Source organism: Babylonia areolata, chromosome 24 (assembly GCF_041734735.1).
Source record: "Babylonia areolata isolate BAREFJ2019XMU chromosome 24, ASM4173473v1, whole genome shotgun sequence".
Classification (NCBI taxonomy): domain Eukaryota; kingdom Metazoa; phylum Mollusca; class Gastropoda; order Neogastropoda; family Buccinidae; genus Babylonia; species Babylonia areolata.
This window is the reverse complement of record NC_134899.1, coordinates 13,634,425-13,649,264: the sequence shown is the minus strand read 5'-3', so window position 1 is coordinate 13,649,264 and position 14,840 is coordinate 13,634,425. Positions and strand designations below refer to the sequence as shown.

Here is a 14,840-nt window from a genome sequence, read left to right as displayed (position 1 = left end):
CCTTCGCTCACGCTTCTCCTTAATGGCCAGCGTTCTCTTGTTTTCAAACGTCTTTATGCCACTAGAGCACTAGAGCATCCTCCAGCGGTAGGTAGGCCTATTTACCTCCTCTAGTACTTAGTGAATAAGGTAAGGTAATAAGGTAAGGTAATAAGGTAGAAGAAAAAGGAGGGGGACGGGGGGCGAGGAAGAAATAAAAAGAAAGAAAACAAAGAGAAGAAAACGGTGAACTCAATTTCTTGAGGGAGGAGACAGAGAGATACGTACCACAAAAAAGACTTTGTGGTGATGTTGTGGTTATCGTTATTTATCTTCTTTTTTTTTCAACTAATATATTATTCAAACACTATCATATTTCATATTTAAAAAGACATACTGACTGACTGAGATTCGTTTCAAACAAGACGAAGAAGAAGAAGAAGAAGAAAGCCGTGAAAAGCCAGCCATGCGAGTTCAAGAAGGATTCCTTTTATTTCTTCTTTTTTTTTGTTGTTGTTTTCCAGTAAGATTTTGACAAGCTGAGGGTTCGTTTCGACCCGTGGGCGTTTCAGAACTGAATCTACAAACCACGCCCCATACCCCACGCATCGATGCACTTGTTTGAAATAGAGGTGGGAGTGGGGAGGGGGTAAATGGGTAGTTGGGGTGATAGGGAGGTGGGCGGTGTGTGAGAGTCGAGTCATGAGTGGGTGTTGTTGGGAAGGGGAGGGAGAATGGAGAAGGGGAAGGTGGGGGTTTAGGAAGAAAAAAAAAAGGGGGGGTGACAGTTAAGGTTTGTCAACAAAAGTTTGCGTCATGGACGGGGCTGGGGGGGGGGGGGAAGGGGGGATGGTTGGGTGGAGAAGCGTTGGCGGGGGAGTGGGGGAGGAGGGGGGGTGGACTGGGAGGGGGTGAAAAGGGAGATGGGTGAGGGGGTGGGGTGGGGGTGGGGGGGTGGGGCGGGGTAGGAATTAGAGACGAGAAAATAATGAATGTCCATGTCAGTTTATCGTCGCGTTTTAAAAATACATGTCAGGCTGTTTACAACTTTATCTCTGAGAGAGAGTGTGTTATATAGGTACACACACACACACACACACACACACACACACACACACACACACACACACACACATGTATATATATCTCTCTCTCTCTCTCTCTCTCTCTCTATATATATATATATAGAGAGAGAGAGAGAGAGAGTATATTATAGAGATAGACACACACACACACACACACACAGAGATATATATATATATATATCTTGAGAGAGAGAGAGAGAGAGAGAGAGAGAGAGAGAGAGATTCTATCATATAATTTCATTCAGTTCAGCACTAAAGGAGTTGCGGAGTGGTCTCCTTTTGATCCGATTCTGTTCACTTCATTCATGACGTGGTGTGAGCCTATATCAGTCCCATCGTTCCAGACCCCCGATTTTGTTCATAACACCAAGGAATGCGAATAACGTGCCGTGCCTGTATAGAGGCAAAAACGATCGCCCACACATTTAACTGACATTCTTTCAACATTTAATAAATAGATTTAAGAAGAAAAAAAATGAACAGAAAAAATTACCAACGTCTCTGTGGCAAAGTAAGGTGCGAGCAGATTACATTAACACGCGCTTCGCGTGGGCCTTCCAAAATGGCGGACAACTACGCCATCATGTGACAGTCGAGACATATTGAAAAGCTCCATTTTGGAGGCGGTGTGACAAAATTGAGAGAGCGGATTGCTGTGTGACGTTGACCATTTTCAAATCATTATGCCTGGTGTGTGTTGTTCATGGAAGGAACGCTGCCCATCCGTGTCTCAAGAATTATGTCTGCCCTCCATCGATTCGGCTTTTACGAGGTTTATACTTTAAAAACGCTTTTTCTTATTTAAAAAAAAACAGATCATATAAACCAGCTTACAATAAATAAAAAGAAAAGATATGTACATTCAGAATAAAACTTGCAGCATTGTAGCAATGGGAAAAACACACACACCATAAACAGAAACAGGAGGGTTTCCAAGGAAGTTTCGTTGTTAAAGATACGTAAGCAATGTGTCTTGCATCAATAAAATATGAGGGAAATGCATATTGACTAGAGATGAATTGTACAAAATTCCAGAGACAATGGACTTTCGCGCATTGAAAAAATGAGTCTTGATTTCTCTTTGTTGCCACAGAAACGAATGACCAAGGAAATATTTTTTTCCATAATGTGAGGAGTTGTGGGTCGCGTCATGTTGATTTTTTTTTTTTTTTCATCGATGGGGTTTTCTGTTCATGTTGTCATTGTAGTGTACGTTGTTGTTGTTGTTTTAAATGTTGTTTATGAGATAAGCATCCATGTTTACCATGTTCTTGTCAGTGTGAATCTTCGAATAGTGATTTCTTCTTCTTCGTTTTGTTGTTGTTGTTGTCCTTCTTCCTCCTCCTCCTCCTCCTTCTTCCTCCTCCTCCTCCTTCTTCTTCTTCCTCTCCTCCTCCTCCTTCTTCTTCCTCTCCTCCTCCTTCTTCTTCTTCCTCTCCTCCTCCTCCTTCTTCTTCTTCTTCTTCGTCCTCTTCTCTAACCTTTGGATAGGTGGTTATGGTGGTAGCGGTAGATGCCACCACCAACTACTTTTGAAAACTTCTTTTTTTCCTCATGGATGTGGGCTGTCGTTGAGGGTTGGACGAGAGATTCTGAGCGGTAAGACAGCACATAGTCTCCGCGATGTTAGCTTTGCGTGATGTTCCGAGGCCTTGATGCTCGAGTACCTCCACGCCCACACTCCCTCTCACACAAAGATACGGGCAGACACAGAGACTACAACACGCAGACACAGCTATACACGTGCACGTACACTACACGTACTTATGCATACACACAAAAAAACAGAGAGACAAAGAGAAAGAGAGCCGAAAGCATAAGATGAGAGAGAGAGAGAGGGGGAGATGAAAGCGTTGGATTTTTTGGTGAGTTTTGTTGATGTTGTTGTTGTTGCAAGTTTATTTTTTTAGAGGAATGGGCTTGTCTTTGTTGCATATAGATAAGCCAACAACACATAGCCATGTCAAGGTCGGAGAGCAATGGAGAGAGAGAGAGAGAGAGAGGGAGAGAGGAGAGGGGTGAGGGGGGTGGGGGGGGGGTGGGTAGGGAAACGGAAAGTTGACCTTTGCGTCCCATCACGGACAGGAAAGCAGAGTGGTGGGGAAGGCTGGAGGTTGGGTCAGAGGGTCGGGGGAGTGGGGTGGGTGGGAGAAACATATATATATATATATAAAGCGCCATATCCACACACTATGGTGGAGATAATGATATGTTGGTTAGCAATAACCACACACACGCACACACACACACACACACACACACAAACACACACACACACACACACACACACACACACACACATCATAAATGCCCCTTTACACTTTCTCCTGTCAGCAAAGAAACGCCCCCACAAAAGGACTGTTGTCAATCTCCATACAGTTTTTTTTTTTTCTGAACAACGCTTTCTTACCACGAGACGCGGCATACATAGGCCTACACGTCTTCCTTTTCCCCCCCCCTCTCTCTTCTCTCTTGCGGTCTCTCCTTTGGCGAGTATGTGTCACAACTAACCATGGGCGCCTTGTGTATTCGCTATGAAGGTCAGTATCATTATGTGGCTGATGAATAAGTAAATATATAAAAAAACAAAATATATAAACTAAATAAATGTTCTGTTGTGACACCATGAGCGCGTCATGGATGTGGAAGGCGCTTGGCTAAGTTCATGGGTTGAACATTTATTTGCTCGCACCTGTGAAGTCTGAAACGCGTGTTTTACTTACGTTAGGGGGCTCCTTCTCTGCAATCACTTCTCTGACCCAAACAACGTGACCTTTTGAGCGTCGGTCAATAGGTCAATAGGTCGCTAAATGCGACTCTATTTTACTTGTGTGTGTGCAGACGAGTTTCGCGTGTGTCAGTTTGCTGCAGTGTAGTATTGTAGCATTGGTATTGGAATTATTGCTGTACTGGTATTGGAGCATGTTAATTTAGGCGTTATATATCCGGATGTGTACGGTACTAGCTCTGTCGTCGATACGGTTTCAGAGGTGGCAGATTTAAAGATTTTCCCTCTGTTACTAACCAAAGTGTGTGTGTGTGTGTGTGTGTGTGTGTGTGTGTGTGTGTGTGTGTGTGTTTGTTCTGTAAGCTTTTGAGTCCGCGTATACTGGCAAAAAAAAGAGGAACTCAAAAAAAGCTGATCGATTTGAATTTACCTGGCGTAGGTAGGATATAAATAGCTGTGCTGTTATGAATTGTGACAGCGCGCGCGCGCGCGCGTGTTTGTCACTGTGTGTCTGTGTGCTTGCACTGATTCGTGCATGCAAGTCTATAATTAAGTTAGTGACAATGCACTCATGATTACGTGTGCATGTGCGTTTACGCCCAAGCTAACAGGTGCATGTTCGCGCGAGTGTGAGTGAGTCTTTGTGTGTGTGTGTGTGTGTGTGTGTGTGTGTGTGTGTGTGTGTGTGTGTGTGTGTGTGTGTGAAACACATTTGAGTAGATATTTTACATAATTCCAACACTGGCGTATTGTGTTAAATGGGTTTTTTTTCTCCAGTTTTAAATCGGCCCCTATCGAAAATGGTTCTCTGCCTGTCATGAAATTCAAATCCAACACCCCTGTCCATGCAGCAGGCTATCTTTGAGGGGTGACCCCCACCTTCCAACTGAGTCATATCTTTTTATGCATCTTTTATGCATCTTTGTGAAGTCCTTATTTGTATTATGATGGAAGAAATGTACACCCTGCACTTGTTTTCCAGTGCTACAATGTTGTTCCACGTGTTTGTATTGTGCAGATAGTGACTGACCGTGCAAGAGTCAAGAAGCTTGATCCTCGTCCTTCCTTCAACGCAACTACCTGAGAAAACCCGGATTTCGTTACCAAACAGTTCAGCATCAAAGATGTCGACAGGATCGTCTGATCGTCAAAATGGATGAACGCCTACGTTACCTGTTTTTCAACGTTATCTTTCCCAAGTATCACGCAATGTAACCTCTCATTCACGACGAAGAAAAAACAACAACAACAAAACAAAACAACAACAACAACAAAAAAAACAACCAAAAACAAACAAAACAAACAAACTAACACCCTAGTTGGGAAGTGTGTTCGAAAATGGCTTCCACCGGAAGTTCGAAGCGGAAGTATCGTTTGTCCGGGAGCTTCTCGCGAGAAGACGCGCGTGGAGCGAGGTCACTGGAGAGATTGCACAGCCTGGACAATGAGAGGTCACCACGCCTGGTTTTCTTCAGTACCACAGGTTCCTACGTCAAGCAGCAGCAAGAGTCACAACTGAGGTCAGTGGGGGGTAGGGGGTGGTGTGTGTGTGTGTGTGTGTGTGTGGTGGGGTGGGGTGGGGGGGTGAGGTGTTGGATCAGCGTGCGAGATGGAGGGGTATTTGTTGTTGTTAGTTTCTTGTTCTCGCTGCATTGTTGCGGCAACTGCTGTTGTTGTTGTCAGAAAGGATGCGCAAGTTACACGGGTACATTGAAGTGGTGGCTTGTTGTAACGTGTCTGCCAAGGAAGCACGATTCTGTGGGTACGGGATCGAATCTCACACTAGCCAGGACCCCACCCCCCACCTCCCACCCTCACACACACACCCGTCCACTAGACCTTGGTGGTCTGGACGCTAGTTATTCGGATGGGACCATAAACTGAGGTCCCGTGAGTAGTATGCACTCAGCGCATGTAAAAGGACCAAAGGCAACAACACTGTCCCTGACAAAATTCTGAAAAAAAATCCACTGTGTTAGAGAGACAAATACAACTGCACGCGGAAGAAATGGGGGAAGAATTGGTGGCGCTGCACTATGGCGACACGCTCTCCCCCGAGCAGCCCGAAGTTCGCACAGCGAAATCTGTTGGGACAGACAGTGATGAACAACAGTGTTATACACTCCCGTTGTGTTATGTTTGTTTTTGCTACAGTTGTTACTGTTGTTAGTTGCTGCTGCTGTTGATATTGTCAGTGAGGGCGTGGAAGTTGTTAACCATCAAGGAAGGTAGGTTTGGAAGCACTACTGTTGTTATTGATGTCTGTCTTGTTGTTGTTGCTGCTACTGCAGCTCCTTACATTGTTGAGTGTGCCTGTAAGGCTGTGGAAGTTGCAGGCTAATATGGGAAAACAATGAAATACACTTCTGTTGTCGTTTGTATTTATGTATGTCTTGTTGTTGCTGATGTTGCTGCTGCAGCTGCCGGTGATGTTGATGTTGATGTTGTTAATAAGGGTAGGTAAGTTGCAAGTTACCACGAAACATTGCAGATACACGTTGCACGGTAGCGGTGGTGGTGGTGATGCTACTATTGCTGTTATCAGAGCTGATGTGTGAGTTGAAGGTTGCTAAGAAACATTGATAGATATACTGTTGCTGTTGCTGCTGCTGCTGTTTTGTAATCAAGGGGGTATGTTGTAATTTACTGTAGGACACAGGTTGAGATACACTGCCAATGCCAACTGGGATCTGCAAATTGTAAGTCATTATGAAACATGGCTGGGTACACTGTGTTTGATGCTGCTCTTGGTCCTGCTATTGTTGCTGTTGACTCTAAGTTGTGTGGGCTGTACGTTCGCACAGGCATAGACGAGTACTCTGTTGTTGTTGCTGTTGTTGTTCATCGGTTTGCAAAGTATAGTCAGTTGTTCTTTAACTTTCCCTCTTGTGTTACAGGTCAACATCAGTGACTGGAAGTCAACCTCACCTCCATGTCCAAACGCATTCCTGCGCCTCTGTGCCCCACAACACTGCACTCAACACCCCAGCCACCGTCGACACAACGACTACCACCACCGTCACCACCAACAACCAAAACAACAACAGCAAAAAATACAACAGCAGTTATGACGACAACTCCAAACTTGACGGAAAAGGTCTGAGACGTTCTTCCTCTTCCGGCTTACACAGAACCCCGAGCAAGACCCTGAGAGATCTCGGACTGATCCGTTTAAACCGACACAGTGACGTGATCACGAGAAGAGGCTGGAGGGAAGCGGGGCAGGGTGATGGTGAGGGGGGCACACAGACGCAGAGTGGTGTCGACCCTCAGCAGTCCCCCAGCTCTTCCCCTCCCTCGGACAAATTTCAGGAAGGGAAGGACCGGGCCAGAAGACGAGTCTCCCAGCACAACGATGAAGTCGTGATGAGGCGGAAGGACTCGAACGATAAATCCCCAAACCTCCACACATCAGAACAGTCTGTTTCTCACCGTGCTAGAGTTTCAAGACCATCCTCACTTTATTCAGATAGCAACCACTCTGGTTCATCTCCAAGGGAAGTAGACTATCCCGTGAGGAGGTCTAGGCCTTTGTCTGCATATTCGGCATTCAGCAGCTCAAAACTGAATCACGTTGTTCGGGACAAAGACTCTTCCTCACGCACTGACAGACCTTCGTCCAAGACAATGGAGAGGAGTTGTTCTTTGCGGGAGTTGAAACATTCAACGCTGTTTTCAGACAGCTTCGCTTTCTGGAGAAAATCGGCACGCTCGTCGTTTCATTCAGACAGAACTGTCTCTTTGACCAACCTCTCCGCCTCGCCTCGCACTCGTGATCAGGAGATTGCTGCAACTCGACGTTTGGTGAACCACAACCCCGCATCAGGCAGCAATTCACAAAGAACCGACAGAGAGGGACATGGAAATGCTCAACGTGGAGCTGACAAATCTGTGTCTCATGCCGCACGCTCCAAACAACCATTCCCTCAAGGAGCAGACAAGAAAACAGCATCAACACCAGACCTGTCTGTTTCGCTTCTCTCAGCTCAGCCACCATCGTTATCATCACCTTCACAATCATCATCATCATCATCTCCGACAGGTGTACAATCCATACTGAACTATGACGGGTCTCCTCTCAAAGTCCTGCCGGACTCTGGTGACCATGAGGCTGCAGGTGGACTACGCCGCCACTCCTCAGGGACGAACAGGTCTTCAGCACTGGCTGAGAAAACCAAAGACAGAGCGACAGCACGCTCAGCATCACCAAAGAAAAGGGACAAACCTGACGACACACTGGATGCACAAAACACGTCAACAAGAATCTCTTCCTCTAATCATGTCGCGCTGGAGAATACCGGAGCCATGGAGAAGTCAGCGGCTTTTGTCTCTGTCAAGCGTTTTTCTCTGCCATCTGATCAGGCTCCTGCCGTTCCCCCAACTCTCCAGTCTAAGCGCATGTCAAGCGGTGCAGAATCGAAACCAGATAGCAGAAAGAACACAACAGCAGACGTGGTGCTGGGTTACCTTGACAACGCCCTGAAGCCCCACTCCACAGACGCAGTCTCCTTCAACAGAGACAGTGCCCCCTTTCAGCAAGACCCTGAAAGTGCAACACAACCTTCAGAAAACCAAAACCACTCGATGACAACTCATGTGAACGCCAACAATACCACCCTGTTCCCTCCCCAATGACGGGCTGACGAGCACGTTGACCCTAAATCTAGAAAACACAGAAGTGACGACCACCAGCAGCCTGGCTTCCACAGAGCCAGACATGACGCGAATCCACGTTGTGGAGAAGAAAAGGGGAGGCAAGGTCAAAAGGAAAGCGACGCCTGCGAAGGTGACCAAGTACGAGGGGAGCGTGAAGACGGTGAGGAGACAGATCAAGCCTGGCCACGTGGAGGAGCTCCGCGAGATGTTCAAGAAGCACGAAGAGGAGCGTGACAAGCTGGTGATGAAGAGGCGCAGGAAACGGCCCCGGGGAACCCAGGACGCCATATCCACGGACGACGCCTACGGCAGCGGTAGCAGCTACTCTACCACGTCCTCAGACAACGAGTACGATCTGCAGCGGGCAGAAAACATCCACAGTCCAGACCCGCTCCCCTCCACCCCCACTCCCTCTCCCCCTCCCCTCGTTTCACCACCACAGCTGGAGGAGGGGCACCAGCAGCGTGAGGAGAAATCCACGTCACGTAAAACAAACACAGACCGGTTTACACAGGATCAGAGAGCTAGGCAAGGTAGCCAGCTTAAACAGGACTTGTCGCTTGAAAGTGTCTGGGAAAGCCTCGTTAATGAAGCTGACAGAGTGCGTGGTGACGTCAGCGCAAAAAATAGAGACGGCGACGCGAGACAAAATAGTTTCAGTCTGTCCAGCAGTGAAGCGCACAGCCCTCCAGTGTCGTCCACTGTGGGGACGGTCTGTGTCAACACTGGCTCTTACACACCTGTCAGTTCACTGGATCTGACACAGCACACTCCTCACACAGCTGAAAGCACGCTGACAACCACCACCACCACTACATCTGTTTCACATTCAAACATGACAACATTCGAAACAAGTTTCCCTCCTTCACAAAACGATAAAACCACAGAAAACAACGACACAAGCACTACAGGAAACATAAATGTTTCGGTGCAGAGAAGAAACCGTAGCAGACATACACCACAAAAGACAAAAACCGACGCTACTTCCAGACATGGAAACGTTACAAGGAATTCGCGCAGAACAGAGTCGAGTTCGAACACCGCACAACCCAGCATCAGCACTAGGACCATAGTGCACCAAGAGACCCCAACGCTCAAGCAGACACAGAAGACAGATGACTGTCACACCACTGACCACTCCTCCCTTCCTTTTATGAGTACAGAGGGGAGAGGGGAGGATGAACCAGTAATGAACGAGGGAGACGAGAGAGCAGGAGGGGGCGAACTGGCCGGCGGAGTTGACAGTGACAGTCCCTCGACAGGTTTCTGTCCTAACGACAGTCATCATGGTGGCACGAGCACGGAGGGGGAGGGAGGGGGAAAACCGAGGCCCGCCAGCCCACCTGAAAAAGAGATTAACAACAACACTGTGTCGCCCGCGGCATTTCGCCAGCAGGGGTTTGAACCACGCAACAGGCTGGTCGCGGGAGACGAGGGAAGCGAGCAGATCGCGGTAAACACCTCTGCCACGTTCACCTCGCATCACAGTCTGCCCCGCGCCGTCTCCGGGCCATACAGACACGACGTGGACCCCGTCACTCACCCGCCCACAGACATCCCCTCTGACCCCTCCCCTGACTCACACAGACGGGAGGCTGAGGACATCCCCACTGACTTCCTCTCCGTGCTGGATGACATTCACTTGGACACGTCGGCCAGCTTCAGTGCAGAAACCGCTCACAGAGCCAGGCAACTGCATGGTAAGGATCTGGCAGAAGATAAAAACAGGAACAGTGCCGAATTATCGGAATCCAGACTGGGTTGTGTTGAACTCGAGCATCTCCAAAAAGAAGAGAAATCTGTGTCAAATGTGAACAATGTTGAAGGTGGTGCTGTGGAAACAGTTGACACAGGCGTGTCATTTATCACAAATACAACTTTAACAACAAATGACACGTTTGTAGTACCTCTAGGGCACAGGGATGACGAAAGTACTGACTTTAGTACAGAGGTTACACGTCAGCAATGGAAGGAAAAACGAAATGATGAAGGTGAAGTTTACAGACCAGCTGGCTCTGATTCGTGGATCTCTTCTTTACCTCCATTGACGCCACAGGACAGGGATGACAGCACGGGTGACATGTACGCCTCTTCAGATATCAAACATGACAGCCACACCTCTCACAACAACACAAACAAAACATTGCCAGCATCAACAGTGACTGTTAAAGACATATCAGATGTATCACAGAATAGCATGATATTAAACACAGCTATACCTGATTCGAAGGATCTGGATTCCAATACTGAATTGCATACGGCAGACTATGAACCAGACACCAGTGTGAGAACAAGTCATGCTTCCCTGACCCTCTTTAAGGACAGATCGGATACAACAGCTTCCCCCAAAGAACAATGTGGAGACGAATCCATTGCAACTGTGAGGAATGACAAAGAAGAACGGACACATAAATCGTGGAAGAGAACATTCGAGATGGACGTGGTAGCTGGAAATATCGGGATCAAACAAAACTGTGCACCGACGTTGGCAACGGTAGAAAACGATGTGCACACGGAAGACGCCCACATTAGATTTGTGAGCGTTGGAAACGACCATGGAGGACCCAGCAAAACATCCAGCCAGGTGTTCCACCAGTCAGTTCTGGAACCTCCCACTTCTCACTCCGCTTCAAGCCAGAGACGTCGACACAAGGTTCCCTCCAAAAGACAAACAAAGCCAAGTATAATGTCAGCAGTTTCGGCGGCCAACAACCCTTGTAAGGAGATTAGTCCGCCCCAGGATCACGTGTCAGTATATCAACTGAGTCTCGCCACAGACGACAGCAGCCACGTTACAAAAGTGAATCAGGTCGGTGGTCCTCCTTCCAACGTCATAGTCACTGCCCCCCAGCCGGTCACCTACACCACTGTGGGACCTGACAAAACACTCCACGCAAGTGGAGAACAGAAGATAAATACCATGCACGTCGACGTGCAAGAAACTGTCCCCACATCAGATTGCAGTGTTGGTGTTTCGGAGAAAGATAATGACCACGAGAAAATGAATGGAGACAGCAAGTCTCTGTCAGTGCAGAACGCAAGCCGTGTAGCATCAATGGCCTCTCCAGGTGATGTTTGCCAGTCCGTGTCAACCGTTTCCATAAATCTTGATTCACACAGAACAAGAAAACACAGTGCTTCGGGTATCTCACTTAAAGAGGGAGACGGAAAGAAAAGTTTTCGGATTTTTGATTCATCAACAAAGAGAGGTGAACAAGAACAAGACCTATTCTCTCCCCTTCAGGGCGCAGAAATAATTTCCAATAAAGATAGCAGCAACGATCAGTACACTGAAAACACTTCACCCGTCTCTAACACCAGGAAGTCCTCTTCGAGGGTGTTGGTTCTGAACACGTCAGTGCACCACAGTCTGTCTCACGACAACACGTGTCTCAACCCCAACACGTCGTTTGGCGACAATGACAGTCAGTATGGGTCACAGACGTCAAAAGCCACATCAGTCGGGGACACCTCTCCCACAGACGAACGTTTGTACCGCATAGCTCATCCCGACACCTCCCTCTCTTCCACCACCTCCTCCATCCTTCCTCTGAACCCCCCTCCCCCACCCCAGCAGCACGTAGTTTACAGCAGCCTGGGCGGGAAGCAACCCGCCGCCGTTGAATGCCAGCAAGATTCATTAAATCGCTCACAGGATGCCATTTTCAGACAGCCTAACAGCGATAATGTTTCGGACTTGTGGAGGACAGCGAGACTGTCGACGAGCAATCCCGACCTGAATCAGTCACTGTTCGGCAGTTCCTTGTCCGTCGCACGGCACACCGACACAGAGAGGAAAGCCGAGCACCGCAGACTGAGTCAAACTGACCGCAACATGCACAGAGTCCGTTCTTCAACCAGCGACTCGGATGAGGATTCGGGAGTGGAGGGAGGGAGACGGTACAGGTCGGAGGCTAAACTGGACATGGAGGGCACCAAGATGAGATCCAACTCAACGAGTTCACTGACCAGCCTTCATCTCTCCCTCCTCCCCCAGTCCGCCACCCCATCCTCCCGTGACTACCGCGTGTCCAGCGTGCAGCGTCAGACATCCTGGGAGAGAGCTCAGGACAGTGCGGGTGGGGAAGGCAGGAGTTTCTACCGCGTCAGCCAAACAACGACAGCAGGAGGCAGACCGAGTGAAGCGGACAGAAAAAGCGGTCACGGTGCTTCGAAACGTCAGTCCTGGTCTTCACCAAGGAGAGAAGATGAAAGCAGCACACAAACGTTTCAAGTGCTGCGCACAGCGGCCGACCAGAAGTCCTCTCTAATGGATGATGGAGAGTTCAGGAGGAACCAGGTGACAACCCGGCAGAGCTCGCTTCACGCTGCCGCCCTGCCTTATGAGGACAGCTTGTCAAACACACCTGGACACGTGTCCCCACCTGCCCACACAGGTGTAAGACAGAATCACTCTATCATCTCCCCTGACGTCCACAGCGACCCTGCCACTTCTGCAGCACACCAGACCCGGGCTCAGTACGTGAAATCCGCTGAGAACACCGATGCAGAAAGACAGTCTGACAGTGTTTCTAGAGTGTACGTGAGTGGCGAGCGATTAGAAAAGACAAACATTGAACCAGTCAAGGTGGATCTGTCTAGGCAGCATCACCCAAGAAGCAGTCAGGACACGGAGTATTCTCTGGCTAGGTCCTCTGGTCACAGCACACGTGCCCCGTCGGACGGGGGTTCGGACATGGAGGGCAACAGGGTTTACCACGTGAGTACGACAGCCAATCTCCGACAGCGACCGGTCTCGCTCCACTTTGACAACTCACCGAATCCTGACGTGTATCCTGACTACGACAATATCGCCGTTTTCCAAGACAGCCAACGCCACGTTGTCTGCAGCTCTTCGCAGATCTCTGATTCACACACGACCCATGCCATCGCTTTGGAACCTAAGCCATTGTTTCATACCAGGGCCTGGCAGGCTGACGTTGAAACCAAGGACCCCAGAAGTGTGCCCGGCAACATGCACGTGATGCCCCCGCTGCACCAGCAGCAGCATGCCGAAATCACCGTCAGCAATTTGGACAACACCCGGGACAATACCCGGGACAACACGTGGCACACCCCTCTCCTTAACCCTTCACCCCAACAGACTTTCTCCCACTGTGCATGGTCGTCATCCCAACAGCCATGGACTGTTGGATCACCGCCCTCTACCCCTCCTCTAACCCACCATCCCGACACTGACTTCCACACTGAACGCATTCACTACACGTCCAACACGCCGGCCTACAGCAGCCAAGACCTGTACCACCACCACCACCACCACCAGTCAGGTGAACTCACACACGCAGATGACGAGCCGGGCATGTTCCAACGAGAGGAGTACGGAGAGACAAGCTACCAAGTACGGCAGGACGCCATACACACCCTGCCATACACAGAGGATGAGAAGGAGGGGGAGGAGGAGGAGAAGGACCTGCGCGTGCTCCGAGGGAAGATCCTGATCCAAAACCGTCTGGACGAGTCCCGCACGGAGGAGGACCTTCTGCACAACATGAACGTCTTCGACACCAGCTTCCACCTGGACAAGGACAACCCGCTGTACCAGAGCGACCCCGACATCTACAGGTCTCTGGAGGCCGAGCTGCAGCAACAAGAAGAACAGCGCCGGAGTAAGGCCGAGGGACAGGAAGTGACGCAGGACGTCACGTGGGAGACGGTGGAGCGCGTGGCTCAGAAACGTAAAGGTGGGTCAGGTGTGGTGTGGTTATGTGTGGGGTGGTGGTGTGTGGCGTGGTGGTGTGTGGTGTGGTTATGTGTGGGGTGGTGGTGTGGTGGTGTGTGGGGTGGTGGTGTGTGGTGTGGTTATGTGTGGGGTGGTGGTGTGTGGTGTGGTTATGTGTGGGGTGGTGGTGTGTGGGGTGGTGGTGTGTGGTGTGGTTATGTGTGGGGTGGTGGTGTGTGGGGTGGTGGTGTGTGGTGTGGTTATGTGTGGGGTGGTGGTGTGTGGTGTGGTTATGTGTGGGGTGGTGGTGTGTGGTGTGGTTATGTGTGGGGTGGTGGTGTGTGGTGTGGTGGTGTGTGGTGTGGTTATGTGTGGGGTGGTGGTGTGTGGTGTGGTTATGTGTGGGGTGGTGGTGTGTGGTGTGGTTATGTGTGGGGTGGTGGTGTGTGGTGTGGTTATGTGTGGGGTGGTGGTGTGTGGTGTGGTTATGTGTGGGGTGGTGGTGTTGTGTGGTGTGGTTATGTGTGGGGTGGTGGTGTGTGGTGTGGTTATGTGTGGGGTGGTGGTGTGTGGTGTGGTTATGTGTGGGGTGGTTATGTATGGGGTGGTGGTGTGTGGGGTGGTGGTGTGTGGGGTGGTGGTGTGTGGGGTGGAGGTGTGTGGGGTGGTTATGTGTGGAGTGGTTATGTGTGTGGTGGTGGTGTGTGGTGTG

The 14,840-nt window shown here is 49.5% G+C and overlaps 1 protein-coding gene across 1 annotated transcript; it reads left to right on the top strand.

Annotated features, from left to right (window-relative positions):
- Positions 1 to 5,130: 5,130 nt before the first annotated feature.
- LOC143298559 (uncharacterized) lies at positions 5,131 to 8,427 on the top strand. The gene is made up of 2 exons (XM_076611438.1): positions 5,131 to 5,312; positions 6,690 to 8,427. Exons 1-2 carry the CDS (start codon positions 5,131 to 5,133, stop codon positions 8,425 to 8,427), a joined length of 1,920 nt encoding a protein of 639 aa, XP_076467553.1.
- Positions 8,428 to 14,840: the final 6,413 nt, after the last annotated feature.